The sequence below is a fragment of the Muntiacus reevesi genome, chromosome 3, assembly GCF_963930625.1.
Source record: "Muntiacus reevesi chromosome 3, mMunRee1.1, whole genome shotgun sequence".
NCBI lineage: Eukaryota > Metazoa > Chordata > Mammalia > Artiodactyla > Cervidae > Muntiacus > Muntiacus reevesi.
The window spans coordinates 87334161-87360310 of record NC_089251.1 but is presented as its reverse complement, the minus strand read 5'-3'; the positions used below and the strand labels follow the sequence as shown (position 1 = coordinate 87360310).

Sequence of the window (26150 nt, the reverse complement as noted above, 5' to 3'; positions counted from 1 at the left end):
TCAAGAGACACAACTATATTATAAGCTAAAATCATACCACTTAGAGAACAGGGTCCAGCAAACATGTTTTGAAATGGGCCATACTTTAGATTTTCTGGGCTATACAATCTCTTTAGCAACTATGCAACTGTTCCTGTGAAGAGAAAGCAGCCACAGTCAATAGGTAAATGAATGGCTGTGTCTATGCTCCGATAAAACATTACAATAACAAGCTGTTGGCTAGATATGGTCTGCAGGTTGTGTTTGCTGAGCATGTTCAAGAAGAGAAAATCTATGTAAGCCTAGATTAGGCAAAGATTTCTTGATACCAAAAGTGGAATCCATATAAGGAAAAAAAAAAGGAAATTGAATTCATCAAGAACATTTGCTCTTCAATAAACACCATTAAGAAAACAAACAAGACATACCATGGGAAGAAATCTTTGCATATCAATTAAAAACTTATATCCAGAATACAAAAATCTCTCATAACTAAGTAAAAAGATAAATTTTCAAATTAAAACTAGGGCAAAATATATGAACAGACAATTCACAAAAGAAGATACACAAATGACTATCATATGAAAAGTTACTCAACTTCACAAGTCACTGGGGAGATGGCAAACTAAGCCCACAGTCAGGTTACACTACACATCCGTCAGAAGGGCTGTAATGTAAAGACTGAAATGACCAGCTATTGGCCAGAATATGGAGAAACAGAACCCTCATGCTTTGTTCCCTAGAATATAAAATGCTGCTATCACTATGAAAAACAGACTTATCACATGACTCAGCAATTCCATTCAAGTACCTATTCAAGGGAAATGAAAACATATATTCATATAAAGACTTGTACAAGAATGTTTATAACATTATTCCTAATAGCCAAAAATGAAGATGATCCAAATGTCCATCAACTGGTGAATGGTTAAACAAAATGGGGCATATTCACTTGGAATATCCACTTGGCAATAAAAAATGAATGAACCATTAATACACAGTGGAATCTGGATGAATCTCAAAAACAGTATGCTAAGTGAAAAAGGACCGACACATGTTGTATAATTCCATTTATTTAAAATTTCCAAAAATACAAATCTACAGAGAAAGAAGGTAAATGGATACCTGAGGTTGAGAACAGAAGCACAAAGTGCCCTCAAATAAACACAAGGTTTCTTTTTTGGGTGACAAAAAAGCTAAAACTAGACTGCGAGGGACTTCCCTAGTGATCTAGTGACTGAGACTCCATGTCCCCAATGCAGGGAGCCCAGGTTTGATCCCTGGTTAAGGAACTAGATCCCATATGCTGCAGCTAAAGATCCCACATGCTATAACTAAGATCCAGTCCAGCCAAATAAATAAATAAACAAAATATTATTTAAAAAAAAATAGATTTTGAAAATGTCTGTACTCTATAAACTAACATCTGTCATCCATAAAAACAAGGTTAATAAAATCCACCTTACAAAATACCTATGAGCACTTTAGTAATACAGATTAAAGTTTTAGCCCTTCTTTTTCTGCCGTACGCCTTAACCCATGCTGCGGAAAATTACTATATCCAAGATGTGTAACAAACAAAAAAACTTAAATCACAGAACCAATAGTGAAGCACTTTCCTTAAAAACAAACAATATCATTCTATCACCAATGCTTTCACTGGTACAGAGTACAAAAAAGTCTAAACTCTAATGTAAAAATTCTAACATAAAAATGTGAATTCTGTAGCTAACACAGTTCTACAGTTAATGTTATAGTTGATAATACTATATGAACATCTGAAACTTGGTAAGCGTAGATTTTAAAAGTCCTCATCAGAAGAAAAATATGAATTCTAATATGAATATTCTAAGTGATAAGAAAATCATTTCAATGGCAGTTTTCACTAAATTAGTGGCATATAAATAACTGAAATCTTAAAAGCGATGACATTTTAAACTAGATCAAATACTGTATACAAATAGTTATTTGCTTATTCTTTCCATGGCATTTATTTGAATACTTTTCCTCTGAACAACATTGATGAACACGAGAATTTTCTTTTCTATACAAATCCTTCCAACTTCCCAAAGATTTTAGAAGCAGTCTAGAGCATCTCAGGTGAGAATTTTTAAAAAATCATAACTAAACCAGTCAAAAGAAAAGCTATTCTTATCTCTAAGATGTGAAGCTGTTGCCACAATAGCACTATATAATTTATTCTCCTCTCCTCTTTTAGATAGAAAATATTCACAGGGGGGAAAAAAGAGGACAAAACATATATAGATAAATACTAAAAGCCTACTCTGATAGAAATAAAATATATTACAATCTTCTCAAATGTCTTATGGTACCTCTTGCTTATCCTTTTCATGGTCACAGAAACAAAAACTGTTCCATTTCAATCAAATATGAAATTTTTATTTATTTCAGAGATACTCCATGCTCTGTAATTCTAAAAAACGCTCTCTTCCTGATATACATGTACTAACCCAAAGGAATCTTCTATGTTCATGAAAAAGAGAAACTGAGCAATATACAAAGAAAACATATGTGTGTTCTAAGATCTCAATAAATGAAAATAAAAAAAAAAACAAGATATATGCAGAAATACACAACCAGGAGTATGAAAGTCACAGGGTAAGAACACATGTGAAAATCACACCGCTCTTGTGGCTGTCATTTAAGCTGGATGGGGGTAGAAAATCTCAGGCTGTTTTCCATGTCCACAGACAAGTCATTCCACTCTCTTAAAGAGTAACCACACAAGAGCATACCTTACTTTTCTCTGATGATCATTTTAAATAGTTGAAGACCTTGACTGAGGCCAAATCAGAAAGGAAAGAAGAATCTTAAGACCTAGTACAAACCTAAACTATAATAAGGGTTAAAATGGTATCAGGTGAGTCAAAAATTCACAAAGTTGGATGGCAATATGGCAGCCTGGAACTGGGGAAGTGGAAAGGGGATTCTGCAACTGGGTTAAATTCAGCAGATTTGTTGCTGAAATCTTTAGAAAGGTCTATGGAGACTGGCCTTTGGGTACCTAGCAACTTGGCTTCTGCAATGTTATTTAGATGGATTAAAGCTCTTTTTACCCACTTGGGACACAGTACCAGCTTGCCTAGATTATTCATAAATTATGTGATTATGGCAAACACCTGCTTTCCTTCTTGGAGTCTGGAATTTCAGTATAGCTGTGAGTAGTTACATAGGCAGAGTGTGTCTATATGACTAGCCCCTAACAAAAATCCTGGATTTAGAATCTTAAAGCAGGCGTCCCTGACCAGAAACACTGTACACGTGTTACAGTGCTGGAGGAACCACGTTATGTTCAGCCCATCCCTATGGGAGGGAGAATGTTGGAAGCCTACATTTGGATTCCTCCATATGCTGCCTGACATGCCTTTTGTCCCTTGCTGGTCCTGCTGTGTATCACATCTTCTCTAATAAACCATAGCCATGATACATCTATGAGTCCTTCAAGTGAGGCTGGTCATGGAACCCTCAAAAAAGGTGTTAAAGGCACAGAGACAGAAAGAAATCATAATGTGGAGTTTCACGGAGCCCTATGTGGAAGAACTTGGCTAATCTTTTCCTCTTGATCAAATTCTCCTTCAACGACAGGGACACACATACAGATTAAATGCAGAATACTCTAACTCACTGTGAGAAAGAATAAACTAGAAAGACCCAGAAAACATCAGGCAGAGCCAAAGAAACTGGGGAAAAAGAGAGGGAAAAGAAAAAGGAGAAGGTAAACTGTCAATGACAACTAAAATTAACATTTAAGTCATTATAAATCTTTACTGCTTGGTAAGGGAATACAATGAGATTATCAAAATTAATTTCAAAGGGTATACTTCTCTGAATTTCCATTCTGATAGGAAAAATAGTAAAAAAGATTTTACAAGGGCAGGCATATTTCAGGTACCAGAGAATCTTACTGAAGTCTATTATCGAAACTCAACTGTTTGAAGCAAAACAGTACTACGATGAACTGGCCCAAGTTAGCTTTCAGAATTATGGTCATTCCAGTATTTTGATAGAAACATTCCAGTATTTTGATAGAAACAAGTCAACATTTCCATGCCCTATGCTCTCCTAAAATTATACCTGGTTTACATCAAAAAGAACATCTTGACTATCTCTGAAAACTGTACACTCTTAGACGTTAAATGTATTTAAAATTATCTTACTCTCCCACACAGAAATATTTACGAAGTATTCTTCATTCTCCCATAATCTGCTCAGTTTGCTATCCTATCCATCATTACTTTAGTTCAAAGCCTCCATGATTTCTAAACTATTTCTATCAGCCTCCTCCAACTCTAATTCATCCTTCACAGTACCATCATGCCACCAAAGAGGAATACTCTTACACTCAAGTTCTAATCATCTCCCTCTTTTTCTGAAGAACATTTACTAGCTCTGTAACAATCATGGAATAAAATAAAAGTATCTTAAAATGACATTCAAGGTCCTTCATAATCCTGTCGCAACCAACCGTTCCAGCTTTCTTTCTCTATGCCCCTACAAGGTTACCTATTCAATGTCTCCAGCCGCATGTTGGTACCATATATGTGTGAAAGGTCAGGTAAGGTATACGATAACAAGTGGCAGAATCAATATCAAACTAACAACATTCATATCTGTGAAAAAGTTTTTCTACCTATGAAGGTCAAACAAAAGTCATCTAGAGACAGACCTCAGTTACTAAACCAGACTTCTGTAACTTCCACAAGCTGTCAAATAGGTTCCCGCTCTTAAAATTAGCCCTGGGTTTTCTGACTTCTGCATTTTATATTTACAGTACTCTATTTCCAACAAAAAAATCTGCCTCATTCTGTGAAAATTATAGCCATCCTCAAAGTCCACTCAAACATCATCTTCTTCATAATCCCCTAATTCAGCAATCACCTTCATCCCTTTTTTTCTGTTTCTATAAACTCTTCAACTGTATTTATTACATTTTGAATTATATTACATTTATTAATATACAGTTCTTATCTCTCCCACTGGACTATATGCTGAGGAAACACACAATATTTACTTGTTTGTGCATCACTCATTATTCCATGCACAATTAAGCAACTCTACTCATATCTGAAAAATTCAGATTAACCAAATTTTTTAATTTTGAAGTTTAAATTCAGTTCAGTCACTCAGTCATGTCCGACTCTTTGCAACCCCATGAACCGCAGCATGCCAGGCCTCCCTGTCCATCACCAACTGCCGAAGTCTACCCAAACCCATATTCACTGAGTCAGTGATCCCATCCAACCATCTCACCTTCTGTTGTCCCCTTCTCTTCCTGCCTTCAATCTTTCCTAGCAACAGGGTCTTTTCCAATGAGTTAGCTTTTTGCATCAGGCAGCCAAAGTACTGGAGTTTCAGCTTCAACATCAGTCCTTCCAATGAACACCCAGGACTGATTTCCTTTAGGATAGACTGGTTGGATCTCCTTGCAGTCCAAGGGACTCTCAAGAGTCTTGTCCAACACCACAGTTCAAAAGCATCAATTCTTCAGCACTCAGCTTTCTTTATAGTCTAACTGTCACATCCATACGTGACTACTGGAAAAACCATAGCCTTGACTAGAAGGACCTTTGTTGACAAAGGAATGTCTCTGCTTTTTAATATGCTGTCTAGGTTGGTCATAACTTTCCTTCCAAGGAGTAAGGATCTTTTAATTTCATGGCTGCAATCACCATTTGCAGTGATTTTGGAGTCCCAAAAAATAAAGGTAAATATCTTAAAAGCAATCAGATCTTTACATCAATAACTAGTAAAACTGGACAGGAAGGAATTACCACGATGGAGCCAAAATGAGTTTTGTTTACCAGCCTACTTAATTACTCCCTATAATAAAATACATTATTCTTAATTTGTGATTAACAGAAACACTGGAAAAGGAAACATCTCTTTTGTTTTCTTGAGGTGGCAAAGATAAAAGAAATCCTTTCTCCAACCCAAAATAGCAAGTTTTAAATGATAAAATCAGAGCCACGAACTGGTAAAAAGTCTTTCAGAGAGAAGGAAAACGACATAGTTCATAAGCTTGTATCGACACAAAAGAAAAGCAGCACATTAGAAAGGAATAAAAGAATATAAAATATCATCTTTGGTTTATTTCATTTTTCTTATTCTTAATTGATCTAACATAATGATTTGTTTAAAATAATTACAGCAATAATGTGCATGAAAATTATAGTTTATGAATGATAACGATGTTATAAGGGATAAGAAAAAAAATTGTGAATACAGTAACACACCTCCACTGCATGAATCAGTACAGTGTTACTTGAAAGTATACTTGCATCAGTTGCAAATGTATGTTGCAAACTTTACAGCAACAACTAAAAAAGGTAAAAAGAAGTGTAACCTATGCTGAGAGGAAAGAAAATGAACTCATATTAAATGTTCAATTATAATCAAAGGAAAAAGAAAAAGAGAGTAAGACAAGAAAGAACAAGAGCACTGAATAGAAAATGGTAAAAAATATAACAGATATTAATCCAACGATATCGATAATCTGTTAATAGGTGATTGGAAAGGTAAGCTTTCATTCCAATCCCTAAGAAAGGCAATCGCAAAGAATGCTCAAACTACCGCACAATTGCACTCATCTCACACGCTAGTAAGTAATGCTAAAATTCTCCAAGTCAGGCTTCAGCAATACATGAACAGTGAACTTCCAGATGTTCAAGCTGATTTTAGAAAAGGCAGAGGAACCAGAGATCAAACTGCCAACATCCGCTGGATCATCGAAAAAGCAAGAGAATTCCAGAAAGACATCTATTTCTGCTTTGTTGACTATGCCAACGCCTTTGACTGTGTGGATCACAATAAAACTGTGGGAAATTCTGAAAGAGATGGGCATACCAGACCACCTGACCTGCCTCTTGAGAAACCTGTATGCAGGTCAGGAAGCAACAGTTAGAACTGGACATGGAACAACAGACTAGTACCAAACAGGAAAAGGAGTACATCAAGAATGTGTTATTATCACCCTGCTTATTTAACTTATATGCAGAGTACATCATGAGAAACGCTGGTCTGGAAGAAGCACAAGCTGGAATCAAGACTGCCGGGAGAAATATCAATAACCTCAGATATGCAGATGACACCACCCTTACGGCAGAAAGTGAAGAACTAAAGAGCCTCTTGATGAAAGTGAAAGAGGAGAGTGAAAAAGTTGGCTTAAAGCTCAACATTCAGAAAACTAAGATCATGGCATCCGGTCCCATCACTTTATGACAAATAGATGAGCAAACAGTGGAAACAGTGGCTGACTTTATTTTTTGGGGTCCCAAAAATCATTGCAGATGGTGATTGCAGCCATGAAATTAAAAGACGCTTACTCCTTGGAAGGAAAGTTATGACCAACCTAGACAGAATATTAAAAAGCAGAGACATTCCTTTGTCAACAAAGGTCCGTCTAGTCAAGGCTATGGTTTTTCCAGTAGTCACGTATGGATGTGAGAGTTAGACTATAAAGAAAGCTGAGCACAGGAGAATTGATGCTTTTGAACTATGGTGTTGGAGAAGACTCTTGAGAGTCCCTTGGACTGCAAGAAGATCCAACCAGCCCATCCTAAAGGAGATCAGTCCTGGGTGTTCATTGGAAGGACTGATGTTGAAGCTGAAACTCCAATATTTTGGCCACCTGATGAAAAGCTGACTCATTTGAAAAGACCCTGATGTTAGGAAAGACTGAGGGCAGGAGGAGAAGGGGACGACAGAGGATGAGATGGCTGGATGGCATCGCCGACTCAATGGACGTGGGTTTGGGTAACCTCTGGGAGTTGGTGATAGACAGGGGGGCCTGGCGTGCTGCGGTTCATGGAGTTGCCAAGAGTCGGACACAACTGAGCCACTGAACTGAACTGAATCCAACGATATCAATAATCATTTAATAGGTGAGTGGAAAGACTAACACTGCCATAAAATGGGCTATTATTCAACAACAAAGAAAAATAAGCTACCAACCCATAAAAAGACTTGGAGGAATTTTGATAATATATTACTAAGTTCAAGAAATCAACCTGAAAAAGCTATATACTACATGATTCCAACTACACGATATTCCAGAAACTATATGGCTATGAAAACAATAAAAAGATCAGTAGTTACCAGGGGTTAGATGGATGTGGAATGAAGAAAGAAGATAAAGAGGTAGAGCACAGGGGATTTTTAGGACAGTAAAACTACTTTACATGGAACTATTAAAGGTAGACAGACATGAAATGAAGCATTTGGCAAAGCCATAGACTATACTAACACAAAGAGTGAATCTTAATTAAACTATGAACTTTATTTAATAATCACCTATCAATATTGGTTCCTCAATTTTAACAAATTATTATACTAATATAAGATATTAAGAACAGGAAAAACTGTTCGGTTATTAGTAATTAATACCATAAAAGGTATTTGATAGTAGTTTTCTCACTCAGGGAACTCAAAAATATAATAAGAATAAACACAAGAAATTACAAGAGTTAGGCTTAACAATCTGGATAAAGTATACAAAATCAATATTTTTTTTAAATATATTTAATGGTATAAGTACTGAAGTTGTCAAATCTTAACCACAGTGAATTTCTAACATTGACTTGAACCTAAAACCTAAGATGAAAGATTTAAATACATTGTACTGTGCTTTTAAGCCATCCATGTTACAAAAACATTAGCAGTAACAAAAAGTATTATATGGCTAAATATATAATCATGTTTTTACAGCGAACATAAGTATTTTTACAGGGCCGTATTTCTCAAACACTTCAAAAGTTACTAAAGAATTCTACTACTTACTTTGCACATTTTTCTGAACAAAAAAGCACTAAAACTGAAGCAAAGGAATTGTTCTATATCTTGACAGTGTTGGATATTTACAAATCTACATTTATCAATATTCATAGCTTTCTATGTTATAAAGAATACATTTTACAGTGACCCAAAAATCAATTAAAATTTTAAACTATAAACAAAGAATAAATGGGAATAATACAGAGAAAGGAATAAAAGGAGGGAAAGATAACAGAGTAAAATGCAAAGAAAAAGAAGTGGGATCATGTTGTTAATTTTAAGAGTGTGTGTTAGTCGCTCAGTCATGTCCAACTTTTTGCAACCCCATGGAGCCTACCAGGTTCCTCCATCCACGAGATTTTCCAGACAAGAATACCAGAGTGGGTTGCCATTTACTTCTCCAAATTTTAAGAGTAAATAGCTTTTTCAAGATAGATGATCTCTACATATCCCAACTTAACAATATCTCTCAAATGCAATTATATATAATATTAAAAATTATGAATTTCAATAGTAAAGATAATATATGGAAAAAAGGATCAGAATAAAATGCTTAAGATATGACCTCCTGTTTACATGTTAATTACACAAAAATGTGTATGTATAAGTCATATATATACACACACACACACACACTTACATATGCATACATATATGTTAGCATTTCCATAATAATCTTCACTGTCAGTAAACACTGCTGAGGAGAATAAAAGAGGCTTTCACTGCTCATTGTGTACGCTTTTAAATCAGGCACACCCATTTTTAAAAGTCAATAAATTTAACTGAGCAAGGACATTATGGGTCATTTTATTTTCTCTTCTATATTACTCATTTTTTTTTTTAAGAAAGCTCTAATGACTATCACTTCTAAATCTGCTTAATCTAAGAGAATTATAAACAATACACTTAAGAATTTTTTAGACCATAATAATTTTCATAATAGTGAAAAATGAGGAAAAAGTTTTAAAATTAGTCAACTGAAGTACTACATAGTCATATACTATAAAGGCCTATGTATACCCAATTGAAAGGAGTTAAAAAAAAAACATGTAAATAGGTTCATGACATAAAAAGCAGCTAACTAAAAAAATCTGATCTCATTTTTGGGAAATATTTAATGAAAGTATTACAGATAGATTGCTATTAATTTATTCAACAATTAATTACTGAGAGCCTGTTGTTTGCCAGGTACTGAGATGGGTACAGAAGATAGAGTAGACCAGTTGCCCTGGAGTAGGGAATGAGTTAGGAAAATACTAGAGAAGGGAAACAGACATATATACACATACAAATAATCTCCCAAGAGCTATTTAACTGCAGGGCTACCGTGGTGGGCTACCTACAAATATAATCAACAGAATTTCTCCCACCTCTGAATGCTCATGCCACTACTCCCATTAGGTACAGAGTCAATTTTTCCCTCCCCTTGAATCCAGTCTTTCAATTTGTGTTGCCAAGTAAAATATGGCACAAGTGATAGATACTGTGCCACTCCCAAGCCTAAAGATTAAGAGGCCTAAAATTTCTACTTACTTTCTTGCTACCCTGACTTGCCATGTACTTCAGGATAGATGAGCAGAAAATGGAAACCACGTGTAAAGAAATGCCCTGAAGAAAAGTAACAACAAGCGGAGATAGGACCAAGATGAGAACTAAGGTGCCTAGTAGACAACCTACATTACAGCCCCAGACAGAAAGTGAGAGCACCCTGGAACCTCTAGCCTAAGTCAACCTATCTTAACTGACAGCAAATGAAATAGAGATGACTGGTCACCACTCATCCCTGACCACAAATTTCTAGCCCAAAGAATCATAAGGAATACAAAAAAAGGTACTTTTAGGTGATATGCCATGCTACAACTGATAACTGAGACCAAAAATGGGTGCCTGGAAAAGTGTATTACTCAAAGAGACACCTAGAAAAGATAATATTGGCTTTGGGGACAAGAGATAGGTTGAAGGTGAAAGGGCAACAAGGAGCCTGAAAAGTAGACTAGCAGGAAGGACACTGCTAGAAGGGTTATCCATGTTGCTTCCTGGCGGAAAACAATTAGCACGTAACTGTCACATGACATGACTGAGAAGATGAGAGAATCTATAACTCTAACTAACATTCCCCAACAAAATATTCAGTGCCAATGGCTTCTTCACAGCCAAATATGAGGAGATGTAAGAAGAAAAACATGAGCCAAAGAACTATAAGCACAATTTAAAAGAAATATTTCTAACTAGGAGTTTCTTGGTTAAAAAATAACTATTTCTCATCACTAGCTCCTATAGATAGCCAAACACTGTCAAGCAAACAGCCTAAGGACAAAGACCAAATACAGAGTACTACCAAGAACATGGGCTCAGAATCATCAAATCAAAACCACATCTGTAAAAGCCTGTGTTAGGACCTCAGGAAGACTTCAGACCATGCTTGCATATTCTCTCAGGGAGGTAAAAGGGCTTCTGAGAAATTACACAGCCCACGTTAGCGGGCTCCAAGGTGGAGAGAATCCTATCTCAGTAAGAAAGTGGAGAGAATCGTGTCTCAGTTAAGAACTGTGGATGTAACTTTTGTCTAATGGAATGCGCTTCTAATCTTATATATAGAAAACCCACAAAGTGGTTAATGGAGTTCTATCAGTTTGTACTAAAACAAAACACTATCTCAAATGAAAAAGAGGCCTTTAGGTTTTTAACTGTCACATAATGCAGAATAAAACTACTACTCAGATGCAAACAAAGCCCACTTCTTATGGAAAAGTAAAAAGGACTCAGAGAATAGAGCCAAGAGCCAGAAGGACCCAGCCAACAGCTAAGAATAATACAGATCTTCCTCAACTTACAATGGGGTTAAGTCTAAATAAACAGATTATAAGTTGAAAATACATTTACTACACCTAACCTACTAAATACCATAGCTTAGCCTAGCCTACCTTAAGTGTGCTTACAACATTTTCAATAACCTGCAAATGGGCAAAATTATCTACAACAAACTGCATTTTATAATAAAGTGCTGAATCTCTCATGTAATTCATTTAATGTGCTGTACTTAGTCGCTCAGTCATGTCTGACTCTTTGCGACCCCATGGACTACAGCCCTCCAGGCTTCTCTGTCCATGGGATTCTCCAGGCAAGAATACTGGAGAGGGTTGCCATGCCCTCCTCCAGGAGATCTTCCCAACCCAAGGATCAAACTCAGGTCTCCTGCACTGTAGGAGGATTCTTTACCAGCTGAGCTACCCAGGAAGCCCAAATTATTGAATACTGTACTGAAAATGAAAAACAGAATTGTTGTCTGAGTACAAAAGGATGTTTAAGTGTATTGGGTGTTCACCCTCATGATTACATGGCTGACTGGGAGCTGCGACTCCCTGCCACTGCCTAGAAACATGAGAGAGTATCATACATATTGCTAGCCTGGGAAAAGATCAAAATTCAAAGTACAGTTTCTACTTAATATGTATCACTTTCACACAATCAAAAACCCAAAAAATCCAAAGTGGAGCCAGCATAAATTAGGAACCATCTGTAATGAATTACGAAACCACTATCAGAAGATAGAACCAAGCCATAATCAAGGACATTTTCTGTTTCCTGGTTAGATTTCAGAACTGCTTTAGAACAGAGACCACTACACGCTTTTCATTTTTCCATCCTCCAAGAGATCTCTTCAAGAAAATGAGAGATACCAAGGGAGCATTTCATGCAAAGATGGGCTCAATGAAGGACAGAAATGGTATGGACCTAACAGAAGCAGAAGATATTAAGAAGAGGTGGCAAGAATACACAGAAGAACTATCCAAAAAAGATCTTCACGACCCAGATAATCACGATGGTATGATCACTCACCTAGAGCCAGACATCCTGGAATGTGAAGTCCAGTGGGCCTTAAGAGCATCACTATGAACAAAGCTAGTGGATGTGATGGAATTCCAGTTGAGCTATTTCAAATCCTAAAAAATGATGTTGTGAAAGGGCTGCACTCAATATGACAGCAAATTTAGAAAACTCAGCAGTGGTCACAGGACTGGAAAAGGTCCATTTTCATTCCAATCCCTAAGAAAGGCAATCCCAAAGAATGCTCAAACTACCACACAATTGCACTCATCTCACACGCTAGTAAAGTAATGCTCAAAATTCTCCAAGCCAGTCTTCAGCAATACATGAACCATGAACTTCCAGACATTCAAGCTGGTTTTAGAAAAGGCAGAGGAACCAGAGATCAAATTGCCAACATCCGCTGGATCATCAAAAAAGCATGAGAGTTCCAGAAAGACATCTATTTCTGCTTTACTGACTATGCCAACGCCTTTGACTGTGTGGATCACAATAAACTGGAAAATTCTGAAAGAGATGGGAATACCCAACCACCTGATCTGCCTCTTGAGAAACTTGTATGCAGGTCAGGAAGCAACAGTTAGAACTGGACATGGAACAACAGACTGGAAAAGGAGTATGTCAAAGCTGTATATTGTCACCCTACTTATTTAACTTATATGCAGAGTACATCATGAGAAACACTGGGCTGGAAGAAGCACAAGCTAGAATCAAGATTGCTGGGAGAAGTATCGATAACCTCAGATATGCAGATGACACCACCCTTAGGGCAGAAAGTGAAGAACTAAAGAGCCTCTTGATGAAAGTGAAAGAGGAGAGTGAAAAAGTTGGCTTAAAGCTCAACATTCAGAAAACTAAGATCATGGCATCTGCTTCCATCACTTCATGGCATATAGATGGGAAAACAGTGGCTGACTTTATCTTTCTGAGCTCCAAAATCACTGCAGATGGTGATTGCAGCCATGAAATTAAAAGACGCTTACTCCTTGGAAGGAAAGTTATGACCAACCTATACAGCATATTACAAAGCAGAGAGATTCCTTTGTCAACAAAGGTCTGTCTAGTCAAGGCTATGGTTTTTCCAGTAGTCATTTATGGATGTGAGAGTTGGACTATAAAGAAAGCTGAGTGCTGAAGAATTGATGCTTTTGAACTGTGGTGTTGGAGAAGACTCTTGAGAGTCCCTTGGACTGCAAGGAGATCCAACCAGCCCCTCCTAAAGGAAATCAGTCCTGGGTGTTCATTGGAAGGACTGATGTTGAAGCTGAAACTCCAATACGTTGGCCACCTGATGTGAATAGCTGACTCATCTGAAAAGACCCTGATGTTAGGAAAGATTGAGGGCAGGAGGAAAAGGGGACGACAGAGGATGAGATAGCTAGATGACATCACCGACTCAATGGACATGAGTTTGGGTAAACTCTGGGAGTTGGTGATGGACAGGGAGGCCTGGCATGCTGCAGTGCACTGGGTTGCAAAGAGTTGGACATGAATGAGCGACTGAACTGAACTGAACTGAATGTGATTAACTGTCTTTGTCTCAAAACTGTATACTAAGTATACTGGGGGGAGGGGTGGACAATGGGGTATCCAAATCAAAAAGAGCTGTACCCAAGGAGCCTCATCCACAACCCAACCAAATTCAGATGATAAAATAATGAACTCTGAACCTGATGTCATAACTGGATGAGATTTCTGGGCATCTTAGGAGATGTCCTCCATGTTGGAGAAACATGAATTGTCCACCACAGAAAGAACTGCGGTAGTCCATCAACAAAGAAGCCTGCCAACACTTCCTCCTAATGCTGTATACATGTGCTACTCCTCCCATCAAGAGGTGGTATCCATTTCTCCTTTGGGAAACAAAATGCAGTGGAAATGATGATATGCAGTTTTAGGCCTAGTCCTTAATAAGACAAGAAATTTCTGGTTTTGTTGTATTACCCAGAATCACGATGTAAAGAAATCCAGACAATCCTTCTAGAGACAGGCCAAAAAGATAGAAAAGCCCTGGCTGATTAAAAAAAAAAAAAAAAACAGGCAATAGAGAACAAGTGAGGTATCTCAAGTAAAAGTCAGCACTAAAGTCATCTTAGATCCTCAAGGCCTATTCCAATCATCTCAGTCAGTGTCTTGTGGACCACAGCAAGGTGTTCCCTACTCAAATTCCTGACCCCAAAATTGTGAGCAATAAACAGCTATGATTTTAAGTCATAAGTTTTGAGGCAATTTGTTATTCAGCCAAGGATAACCGATACAGGGAATGGTAGGCTAAGTGACACAAGCAGGGCTTGCAGCAAAGGTTACAAGGGGAAAGTACTGGGTACTTTTGAAAGAGTCAGTATTAGGGATCCTAATGCAATCTGAGAGACAAGGAAGGTTTTCCTGAGAAGTGATATACTTAAAAGTGGTAATTTAATGTTATTTAATAGGGAGGAAATTACAAACATAAATTTTGTTCACTGGTTTCAAATTTCTATTTTCCTACACTTCCACATTACACCTGTTTTACTTTTGAAATAACATTTTAGCCAGGAACAAAAGTCTTTTACTGTCCTGTTGCAGTTGAAGAATGGGATGCTCTGATGACACTAGCATTTCAAAAAGTAAACAGGCTATACAGCTTTAAAATTCTCTGAATAATTAGAATGTATTAAAACACAATTAACCTAAAATTGGTAAAGAATCCACCTGCAATGCAGGAGACCCCAGTTCAATTCCTGGGTGGGGAAGATCTGCTGGAGAAGGGAAAGGCTACCCACTCCAGTATTCTTGGGCTTCCCTTGTGGCTCAGCTGGTAAAGTATCCGCCTGCAATGCTAGAGACCTGTGTTCAATCCCTGGGTTGGGAAGATCCCCTGGAGAAGAAAACGGGTACCCACTTCAACACTCTGGCCTGGACAATTCCTGGAGAATTATACGGGGTCACAAAGAGTCAGACACGACTGAGCGACTTTCACTTTCACAACCTAAAATTATACTGCTTATGATTTAATATCACTCTATTTTTGAAAACTTCTTCAGCTATGTAATCCCTTATAGCTATTTTTGTGAAAAGATGTAGACAACATGAGACTGAGAGAAATAAATAATACTTTGATAACAGAATTAAGAACAGAAATGACTCCCAAAACTGCAATAATGGAATAAGACCAACATGAAAAAATTAAAATTAATTGAAGAGACATTCACTTTTAGGGTTAAAAAGAAATCAACCACTGAAGTACAAGAGGAGAAAAAAATCTAGTTTAGCAGTGTAAAAAATCCTTGGGGTTTCAGCTGACGGCAAATATATCAGACAATAGTAAGTAAGCCATATCAGCATTAAAATTGTTAATCTCATACTTCATTAACACATTTAATTAACAAATATTTACTGCAAACCTAAGACGTACCACTTATTTTCCTAGGATAATACAGTAATGAGGACCAGAGAAGGAATAATCTCACCATGTTTAGAACTAATCAAACTAAAAACATATGGAGTATTAAGTCCATATGAAGGAAATGGCTGAAAAACTTACAGACATGTGACCTTCAAAAGAAAAAAGTTCTAATTTGAATACTGCCCTAAAGAAGAAAGCTCTTAAAACAATTCTTTCATTTTACCAAAATAATGACTATGTGACAGGCATTGTGCTAGGCACTGGGGTATAAGTGGAAAACAAAATGTCCCTGTCTTCACTCTACTTATAGTCTAGTGAGCATGCTATCCTCAAAGACCTTTTAGCAGGTACCAAGTAATAATGTCAGCATTTTTTATAACAGAGATCTCTTTTATGAGATGTATGTTATATATAGATTATCTCACTTATTATATATTACTATATAATAACTGCTTTTATAATAGAGATTCACATACTTTGATAAAGGCTGAAATAAATTACCTCCAAAGTTACTCCCAAATCTAAAATTTTATGATTACTTACTTGGAGCACTATACCATGAAAGAATGTAATTGTTATTCTGAGATAAATAAATATATAATAAATAACAGGCAAACCAATACATACAAACACATAGACAGACACATGCATTTTCTTTTTAATATTTCTACCTAATAAAACAACCATGCCACTTCATACATTTAACCTTCATAGGCAAACTACTCAAAACCAACTTCAATCCACATTCAGAAAAATCTAATCTCAAATTCTTAATTTCACTGTAACAATAATTTTTAAATCTCTTTATCCTAGTGATCATCTTACCCTAGTTAAAATAATTCCAAAGAAATTAATATCCATGATTTCTCTGGGATTTCTTATATTAATTAGTATACCTTTCCATGGCTTTAGCTGTATAAGGCAAATGCATTTCAATACTGTGTTCATCTTCATCTGTCTGCAGAGACATGCGTTCAAACATTCCTGTCTTCCATAGTTCTCCGTAAACTAGAGGTTTCAAAATATAGTAAAACAAATGTATTAATGTATATCCTTAAGCTGTAAGACTACCCAGTAACACAAAACTACATGCTTTGGCGAGAGACAAAAGTACCACGTAATATTCTCCTTTGGTTTTAGTTTTTAAAAAAGGAAAAAACAACTAGCTTCTTATATAAGACAAAACAGTCAGACACGTAATGATTTTCATATGTTACACAGTTACATAAAAAATAATAATTTAAATTTTCATCAGGTCCTTTCATTATATCTAAAATCACCTCTAAGTTTAAGGTTTTCCTTGACCTTAATCAACCAGTAGATACTAACAAGAACGATTAATCAAAATTCCTACTGAAATATGGAAAAATTCCCCAGTCTACTTCCTCATGAGGTTTAATAATACAGTTTTTGAATTGTTTTATTTTTAAATAAAATGTATAGGATTATTGTTTTACACCTCAGGTTTTGCTATACCAAGAACAGAAAATTCCTACTGAAAATGCTATTGTCCTCAACATTAAGAATTAAACTTGTCAGGTAGACTGGAATATAAATTTACCACAGTACCATGCTTTAATCTTAAATTTTTAAAATGATTTAGCAATTCAGACCCTTCTGATGGATTATACTTAAAACCAGATATTATATAGCAAGAAAATAATGAAATTTAATATGTTAAAAAAGACACAAGAGTATTTTTATTTTATCATTGAACAGAACCAGCATTTTTAAAACTACATCCTTAAATGGGTTTACCAATATCAAAGAAAGAAACAAATAACTGTATGACTTTTCTTCTATGAAATTGTATCTGATTAAAAATTCTCATTGTTAGGCTACCCAAAACCAAAATTTTCTGAATGCTCTAACAAGGTTTTACAAATTAAGTGTGACCCAGAGGGTGGATGAAGGTAGTAAAAAGGTACAAACTTCCAGTATCAAAATCAGTAAGTACTGGGGATGTTATGTACAACATGACAAATATAATGAACACTGCCGAATGTTATACCTTAAAGCTGTTGAGAGTAAATCCTAAGAGTTCTCATCACAAGGCAGAAATATTTTTTTGTTTCTTTAATTTTGTATCTATATGAGATGACATTCACTAAACTTATCATTTCATGATATATGAAAAGTCAAAATTACTGCGTCATACTTTAAAATTTATAGTGCCGTATGTCAATTATATCTCCATAAAACTGGGAAAAAAAATAAAAATTTTAAAAGCATTTTAAAAATTTAAATTACATACCCTAAAGCCATTCCAGGGAGTAAGGTTAGAAATATTCCAGTTTTGCTAATAAGCTATATCCTAACAACAAAATTTAAGCCTAAAGTTTAAGAAGAGATGACCATTTCCTTTGCAAACAACTTCTTTCATTCTACAAAAGAATTTGCTGAAAAATTTCTTAAAACAATAAACACTCAACATAATTAAAATATAATTTGATGAACTGGAAGGATATACACCAAGTTCATGAATGTGGTTACTTTTGGGAATGTGGGAATGTAAAGTGAGTTCAGTTGAAAGAAAGTCTGAGTCAAGTGTGAATGATAAGTACATGAGTGTCTGTTATAGAAGTTTCCGTATTGTTTGGCATTTTAAAAATTATGTTTACCCATTCCTCCAAAAATACTATTAAAAGTCAGAAAAAGTTTTACTTTACACATTCAATGTACAAAATGAGACACAACTAAATAAAAAATGTGGTGCCTGGAATCTTATTTTATAAATCAAAATAATAGGTATGTTTTATAAATAAAATACACTTAAGATTTATGTAGCACTCTTCTTGCTGCGTTTCACAACTACAGTCTCGTTTTTCCCCGTAAAAACCATAAACAAGGAAATAAAATCATTATCCTCATTATCCATTTACAGTGAGGGAATTGTTATACAGAGAGGAAGACTAACATGCCTAAAATCTTTCAACAAGTTGTTGTGGGTACCAATTTCTTTTTTGATGGTACAATGAGTACATGGTACTTCCCTGATTATAAATATAACCACTACAGTTCAGAGACTAGTGAATCTACAGATTTTGTGGCTGGCAGAAAAACTGCAGTTGTCTTTCAGGCATATGGAAGATTTTCTTAGTTTTTGTTTTTTTGCAGATTAGTTACAACAAATTTTATTTTTAAAATTCAAATATTACAAAAGTAATACTTTTAATTTAAAATAAACTCATAATTCCTCTTTTTTAAAACTTTGTTTATAAGCTTTAAGAGTTCTATATACTTACTCTTTTGGTCAATACGAAGGTCATACAGAGGTGTTCTATATATATCCACACTGGAAAGTGCACATCGAGAAAGGGGCACATGATGAGAAGGCCCAAGGATGAAAATTCTCCGGCTAGGAGATATACAACAAAAAACACAGGACAATTGCACTTCTACACAAACTTTATTAAATAAAAAGAAAAATAGTGATTTTTAAAAATTACGTGTAATACTGTTTTCCTTCTTGATTTCATCACCTACTGTTACATGTTAAACTGTGTTCCCTTGATATCATACATAAAGTCCACCCCCCTGTACCTTAAAATGGAATCTATTTGGAGATAAGGTCTTTGAAGAGGTGCTTATCTTAAAGTCATTACGGTGAGGCCTGAATTCAACATGACTGGTGTCCTGACAAGAAGAGGAAGAGACACCAAGGGCGCACACATGTAAAATGGTGACTGACCACACGAAGAGACGTCAGGAAGACGGCCATCTGCAAGCCAAGGAAGGGGCCGCCTAAGAAGCCAACCCTGTCAACACCTTCATCTTGGACTTTTCCATCATCCAGAACGAAGGGAAAATAAATTTCTGTTGCTCTAATCACCTAGTTTATGGTGATTTTTTATGGCAGCACTAGCAAACTAGTGTACCTGATGATTTGCTTCTCAATTAAGTTCAATTCCTTATCTCTGTCTTTCTGTTGAAAGGGCTTTAAAAGAACCATGTTCAATACGTGGAAATACAAGTTACTAATTATCTACAGTAAACCAACTGACTATGCTTAAAATCGCCTCTGTATTCACAATGGCTAGAACACAGGTTTTCAATAGCTACATTAATTACATTCTAAATATTCCAGCTATTAAATAAAATCTCAAACTTATAACACATCCTAAACTTACCTACAACTTTAATAAAACTACATAACAGTATAAAGTCTGAAAATCCAACGTATCACTACAAAGAATTATTCAGATAAAGCTATTTCCATATTTCTTCCACGGCAGAGAAGAAAGGCATCCTGTTGAGAAGAATCCAGTGTAATAAGCTTTCTCTGTTCCTATTCAAGTAGAAGTCATTCTCAAAAACAAAGAAGCGTAATTATCTGTTCTTTGCTAAAGAAAAGAATGGAGCTAACTTGTAGCCTAAATCTTTACAATCCCTTTATCTTAAACATCAAGATTAAAATGGACGGATTCTCATTTTATCTCAAACATCTCTACGATCTGAATTCCAAAACTCTCCATTTTCTCTATTCTCCCAGATTTATATGAACAAAACTTTCCCCACCACACACACACACTCAGACAGAAAACTGTAAGAAAAAAGAATATATATGTATGTAAGCTATATACCTAGAAAATTAAGAGCTACTCATTGCTCAATTAAGGGACAGACACTCAAAGACTGAGACACCAGAGCTCTATCTGTTTCACATCAAAAACTTGCAGGACAAGGAATGTGTGCTATATTGCAAAGTATTTATTTTTATAAAATTCTATTACAGGTAAAAAAAATTAACCTATGGTTGGGTGTGTCTTACTTGCTATCTGAGGTGTTGGGAGGGTTGAGGGAGATAGGAAAGATGTGGGTGAGGAAAAGGTGATTCTCAATTTAGTCCCAAAATCTCCTCAAGAAACTGCAATCCTCAAGATGTCACTCACAGCAGACATGTTAAGACCACAAGGCATTTCTAGTCAGAAACATAATCCCTTTTCTCACCTCCCCTGCTAATACTCACTTCCTGTCATCATCTCTATGATCAAATCAGTAACATTTAAGGGAAAAAAAAAATCAAATCCACAGATTCCTAAATGAACAAAAAGATACCACTATGTTCTCATACCTTAATGGCATATAAATAACACCACACTTTTTAAAATTAAAGTCTAATGTGGGACATAAATAATGGTATATCTGAGTGTTTAGGAAACTTGCTTAAGGATAGGTACTATATTGGGGTGGCAAAAAAATTCCTTCGGGTTTTTCCACAGGACGTAAGCAGAAAACTCTAACAAACTCTTTGGCCAACCCAGTATGAATTAAGAAAGAAAAGAAAAGTATGTTTATGATTGAGGAACGTATTTCTAAGAAAAGAGGACTAGAATACTTAAAATCAGAGCACTCCTGGAAATTCAGGATAATTAAAACATGAAATGACTTTTATAATATCAATTGAGGCACAAATATATTTCATAGGTAAGTGTAACAAGGTTCTTCTGACAGAGACTAAAATTTGAGTATTATTTCAGAAATAAAGACCCGAGGTCAGAAAGCCTAACTGCTTCCTCTAATCTAATACGTGGCTATTCACCTTGCTTGGGTTTCCACCAGACCCAACCGAGATGAAAAGATAAAGCCTAGGGCGGAAAAGAGCTCCCATCAGTTTGAATTATCCCCTGGGTACCCCAAGGGTTGAAACTCACCCAAAAGCAACATAGTGAAGCTCTACATTTAGTTAAGAGAGATACCAGGAGAAAAAAGAGATTTAAGTCCCATCAATACAAAACCCTTAAAAGTGATATACCAAAAAACAAACCAAAAAAGGCTAGGTAGTGTTGAAAAGAAGGAAAAACAAAGTACACACTCAATGAGCACTAATCTCAGACTGAATCTCTGTGTTAGCTATATGCTAAAAGATAATTAGTAGCATAAGTAAAAACCAACATCTTTTCTCTTTCTTCCCCCCTAGATCGCTAGGTCCATAAACACCTAAGCCATACACATATTTTGGAGAGAAATGGATAACACAGGCATTGGAAGTAACGCCACTTTCTCTCCCTTTAATTAATTACAAAGTGCTTTGTTGTAAAGGGGTTACTTTTAAAATATCCGCATATAATCAATCACTGTTACCATACATATAAAAGAAATCTTTAATAGGAAAAAAATCAGTAGGCATTCTTTCAGAAATAATGTCGTTTACATATAATAACACCTCCAGAGAATCAACATTTGTGGAGTTACCAAGAGAGTAGAGTAGTCTGTGCACTCAACACATGAGTTACCTAAGTGCCTGTTCTCATAGTCAACTATTTATACTAAATAATGGAACACAAGTAATTTTTTTTAAATTTTTCATAGTAAGGGGAGATATTTTAACTGAAGAATAAAATGTCATGTGGCCCCAAAGAAGATTCCTTTTGGCTCTCTTTTTCTGTCCTGCAAGGTTTTCTGAAAGATACAAATCAAAATCACTATCTAAGTAACATTCTGAGTTTCAGTTTTTAAAAGTTTTAGTAATAGGAAAAGACTTTGCAACTATAAATACGGGAAAGAACTTAATGTATCATTTTTAAAATTCCTTAAACAGCCAGAGTACTCTTTCTAAAACATGAATCAGATCATATCACTCTCCTGCTTAAAACGTCTTTCAAAGGTTTTTCATGGTGAGAGGAAAAAACCCAAAATCCTTAAAACAGGTTCTAAAGTCTCAAATGAACCGGTCCCTTCAGTGTGATTCTCCCCCACTTAGATCACAGTACTTTATGCACACTGGTCTTCTTTGCAGTGCCCTGATGACAAGGATACCTTTGCCTATTTCAAAGCTTTTTCACATGGCTGGATTTTTGCTGGCTTAAAGATCATCTCCCCAGAGATGCTGTCTCCAATACCTTATCCACAATATAAATCCAATCACCTTGAATTATAGCAGTTCTCAAAGTGGGAACTGTGGATTCCTCAATACCCTTTCAAAGAGTTCACAAAATCAAAACTATTTTCATAATAATACAAAGAAGTTATCTGCCTTTGCAATGTTAATATTTGCACTTGTGGTACAAAAGTGGGACTGTGTAAACTGTGGGCTACAATAAATATAATGGAATCAAAATGTACTAGTAGTTATGTACTCTTCACCTTCACCCATGCTGTTTTTTTTAAAGCCTGTTTCATTTAATTTCATTAAATGCTGAACTCTGAATACAGTTTTATTAAAATATGCTGTATGACAAAATGCATCCAATTTGTGGTAATAAGTGCACACAGCACCTCTGCAACATACAGAAGCATGTCTCAAGGAAAGAGCATTTGTGTGCTTCTGAGTTATGAGCTGAAGTAGACACTTTCCCCATGGAACACAATTTTTAGTTTTGGGGTTATTCCAACTTAGCTAACTGGCAGAAATTTTCTAGAAAACAAACAAAATGAGCCTGACACTTCATAGAAAACATTTGACTTATTTGTTGCCAATGATAAAACTGAAACTTTTAGGTGAAAGTTAGGACTTTTGCAAAACTTATATCTCTGTGAGACTGACAGCTTCCCAATAATTAAAAATATTTCTAATGAAATTGATGGTGATAATAACAAATGTGATTTTTTTTTACATTGTATGATGAAATGTCAACATTTGAAAGACCTGCCTAACTCAATGAACAAGTTATTTTCTAAACGTTCATGTAAAACATCTAAAAACCAGCCTTCAAATCCTACACACAAAAGATGATCCTGGTTGACATACAGAGAATGGGAAAGTAAGAATCGAAGCTAGTGGTATCAAGTTCAACCTTCTCTCTTGGACTGTTATTTTTTCTCTATACTTATTCCCAAAAGCATGTGTTCTCTATTTTCTCAAAGGACTCTGAAGACATTGCAAATCTCAGGGAGGGCCACTTTCAAGAGAATACAACTGTAACTGTCAATGATTATAACACTCAGACCTTCGAATTTATTTATTCAGAATTCAATTCCAATACACTAATTACAAGAATAAGGTGATTACTCACATCATCCATCATTTGTCTTTCTTTTACTGATCGCCTTTATCATCACCTTCTCAGTCCTTGACTCTCTTTCCCTTTTACCATTTTTTCCCTTCCATTCTTACTGTCCGTCAACTTATGTAACACACAATTTTCACTTATATCAATATACACTCTCTATGTACTCCTAGGTCAAATTAATTCCAGGGTACATCATCAAAAAAATTCTGCCAAATAGAAAAAGTTTTGGAAAAAGCTGTTATATGAACTCGCCTTGATTATAAATGGTTCACAGACCAGGGTCAAATAAAGGATGTTTCTAAAAAGCTTTACAATCTAATTTCTACTTCACTCTTATTCATGAAACAAGTTAAAATTATACATTAAATATGTATTATGAAATATCTGTTAAAGATGTTCCTCAAATCATCTGGCAATATTATAGTCTATTTATTATTAAAAATTTACTAAAAATAACTTTCAATAAAGGCCTGATAAAATGTGCAGGACAAACATACTACATAAAAACCAAAGAGCAGCTTTTTTAATAATTTGAACAAACTACTCAAAGGCAAAGAAGTAGGCTGAGGGTAAGATTCTCTTTTTAAACTCATGGCTACTGTGAGTTACTTCTACATCTCATCACAAATGATTATACTTCATCTATGCTAGTACAGGTCTAACCAATCAATCAACATCTGACAGAATTAAAAGTTTCCAGCAGAAATTTTTGAAATTTCACAAGTTTCTTATTTTAGAGAGTGGTATACTAAGCTTTTTAAAGTTCACAAGTTTTTCATTTTATAGAGTACTATATGACTCACTCTCAATTTGCCAGGAAGATTTTTTTAAGCTAATTTCAGAGCTGTCATTAAATTATTATGAGATAGTATACTTCAAACACCATATTAAATTCACTGTCAGATTCTAATATAATTCAGGTACCTTTTCCTGTCAATGAGAAATTATTCTTCATTCATTAACCAGAATTTAACAAGTACAATAAAAAATTTTCAATTATAAAGTGATTAAAATAGAACAAAGGGCTTTGAATTTTTCTTTAAAAAGTGTTCAGGTTTTCAAAGAAAATTTTAAAAAGCAAACTATTTAACTGGTAATGTTCCTGGACCCACTTCCACTGAGTGCATTCATGGGGGCAGGGGAGGGGCACACTCAGTTCTGACAGTATCTACCTTGAGACAACATCAGATTCCACAGGTTAAGGGTTCAGTCCTACAAGAATGTCCCCACAGCCATCCCCCACCTCAGATGCCAGTCGCGAGCCCAGGTTGTCACCAAGGCTTTACAGATTAGCGATTCCAACAACCACCTCCCTGAATTTTAATTCAGATGCCAATCATAAGTCCAGGTTTATTACCTGTACTTCTGACAGACTGATAACAAGTCAAATGGGAACCTTTTTGACATGGGAAAAGAGGGTCCCATGACCCCCTCCTTGGTTCAATTTATTTGCTAGAGCGGCTTACAAAACTCAGAAAAACATTTCACTTACTAGATCATTGGTTTATTATAGAAAGATGTAACTCAGTAACAGCCAGATGGAAGAGATGCAAAGGGCAAGGTAAGGGGAAAGAGCCAGGAATTTCCATGCCCTCTCCAGGCAGGTCATTCTCCCTAAATCTCCACATGTTCACCAAGCCAGAAGCTCTCCAAAGGCTGACCTTTGGGGGTTTTAATCAAGATAGTGATTGATTCAACCTCCAGGCCCTCTCCCCTCCCCAGAGGAGGTCAGGAAGTGGGAATGAAAATTCCAACCTTCTAAACACAGGTTGAATACTCTGGCAACCAGTCCCCATTCTTAGGTGGGGTCCAAAAGTCACTTCATTAACATACAAGAAACCTTTTTTGTCAATGTCACCACTTAGGAAAGTCCAACGGTTTGGAGAACTATAGAAGAAGACTAAATACATATGTGAAATATATTTTGATCATCTAAATGACCAAATATATATTTCTTACAAAATCACAATAGTGTATTAACCATCTAACATTTCCAGAACTAAATATTTTACCATCAAAGGGAAGGTAATAACCAAATGTTCAGATAATGAAAAACAGTATTAAAGCTTTTTATAACCTATATGTTATAATCAAATTGATAAAAAGTCAAATTCTTAATGAAATCAAATATATAATAAATATGTAAAACAAATTACTTCAGTGACAAAGCAAGTATGATATAATCTCCAATCACCTAATCAAAATGGAATCTAGCT

At 35.6% G+C, this 26150-nt stretch overlaps 1 protein-coding gene across 2 annotated transcripts in view; it reads right to left on the bottom strand.

Annotated features, from left to right (window-relative positions):
• Positions 1–26150, bottom strand: part of MEMO1 (mediator of cell motility 1) — a 131058-nt gene that overhangs the window by 37470 nt on the left and 67438 nt on the right. The window contains exons 4-5 of one of the 2 annotated variants that reach the window (XM_065929479.1): positions 19228–19340; positions 16879–16990 (exon numbers count right to left, since the gene is read on the bottom strand). The exons of the other annotated variant lie outside the window; for it this stretch is intronic. Coding sequence (XP_065785551.1) covers positions 16879–16990; positions 19228–19340 — 225 coding nt within the window. The remainder of the gene's footprint in view (positions 1–16878; positions 16991–19227; positions 19341–26150) is intronic. 2 annotated transcript variants of the gene reach the window in all.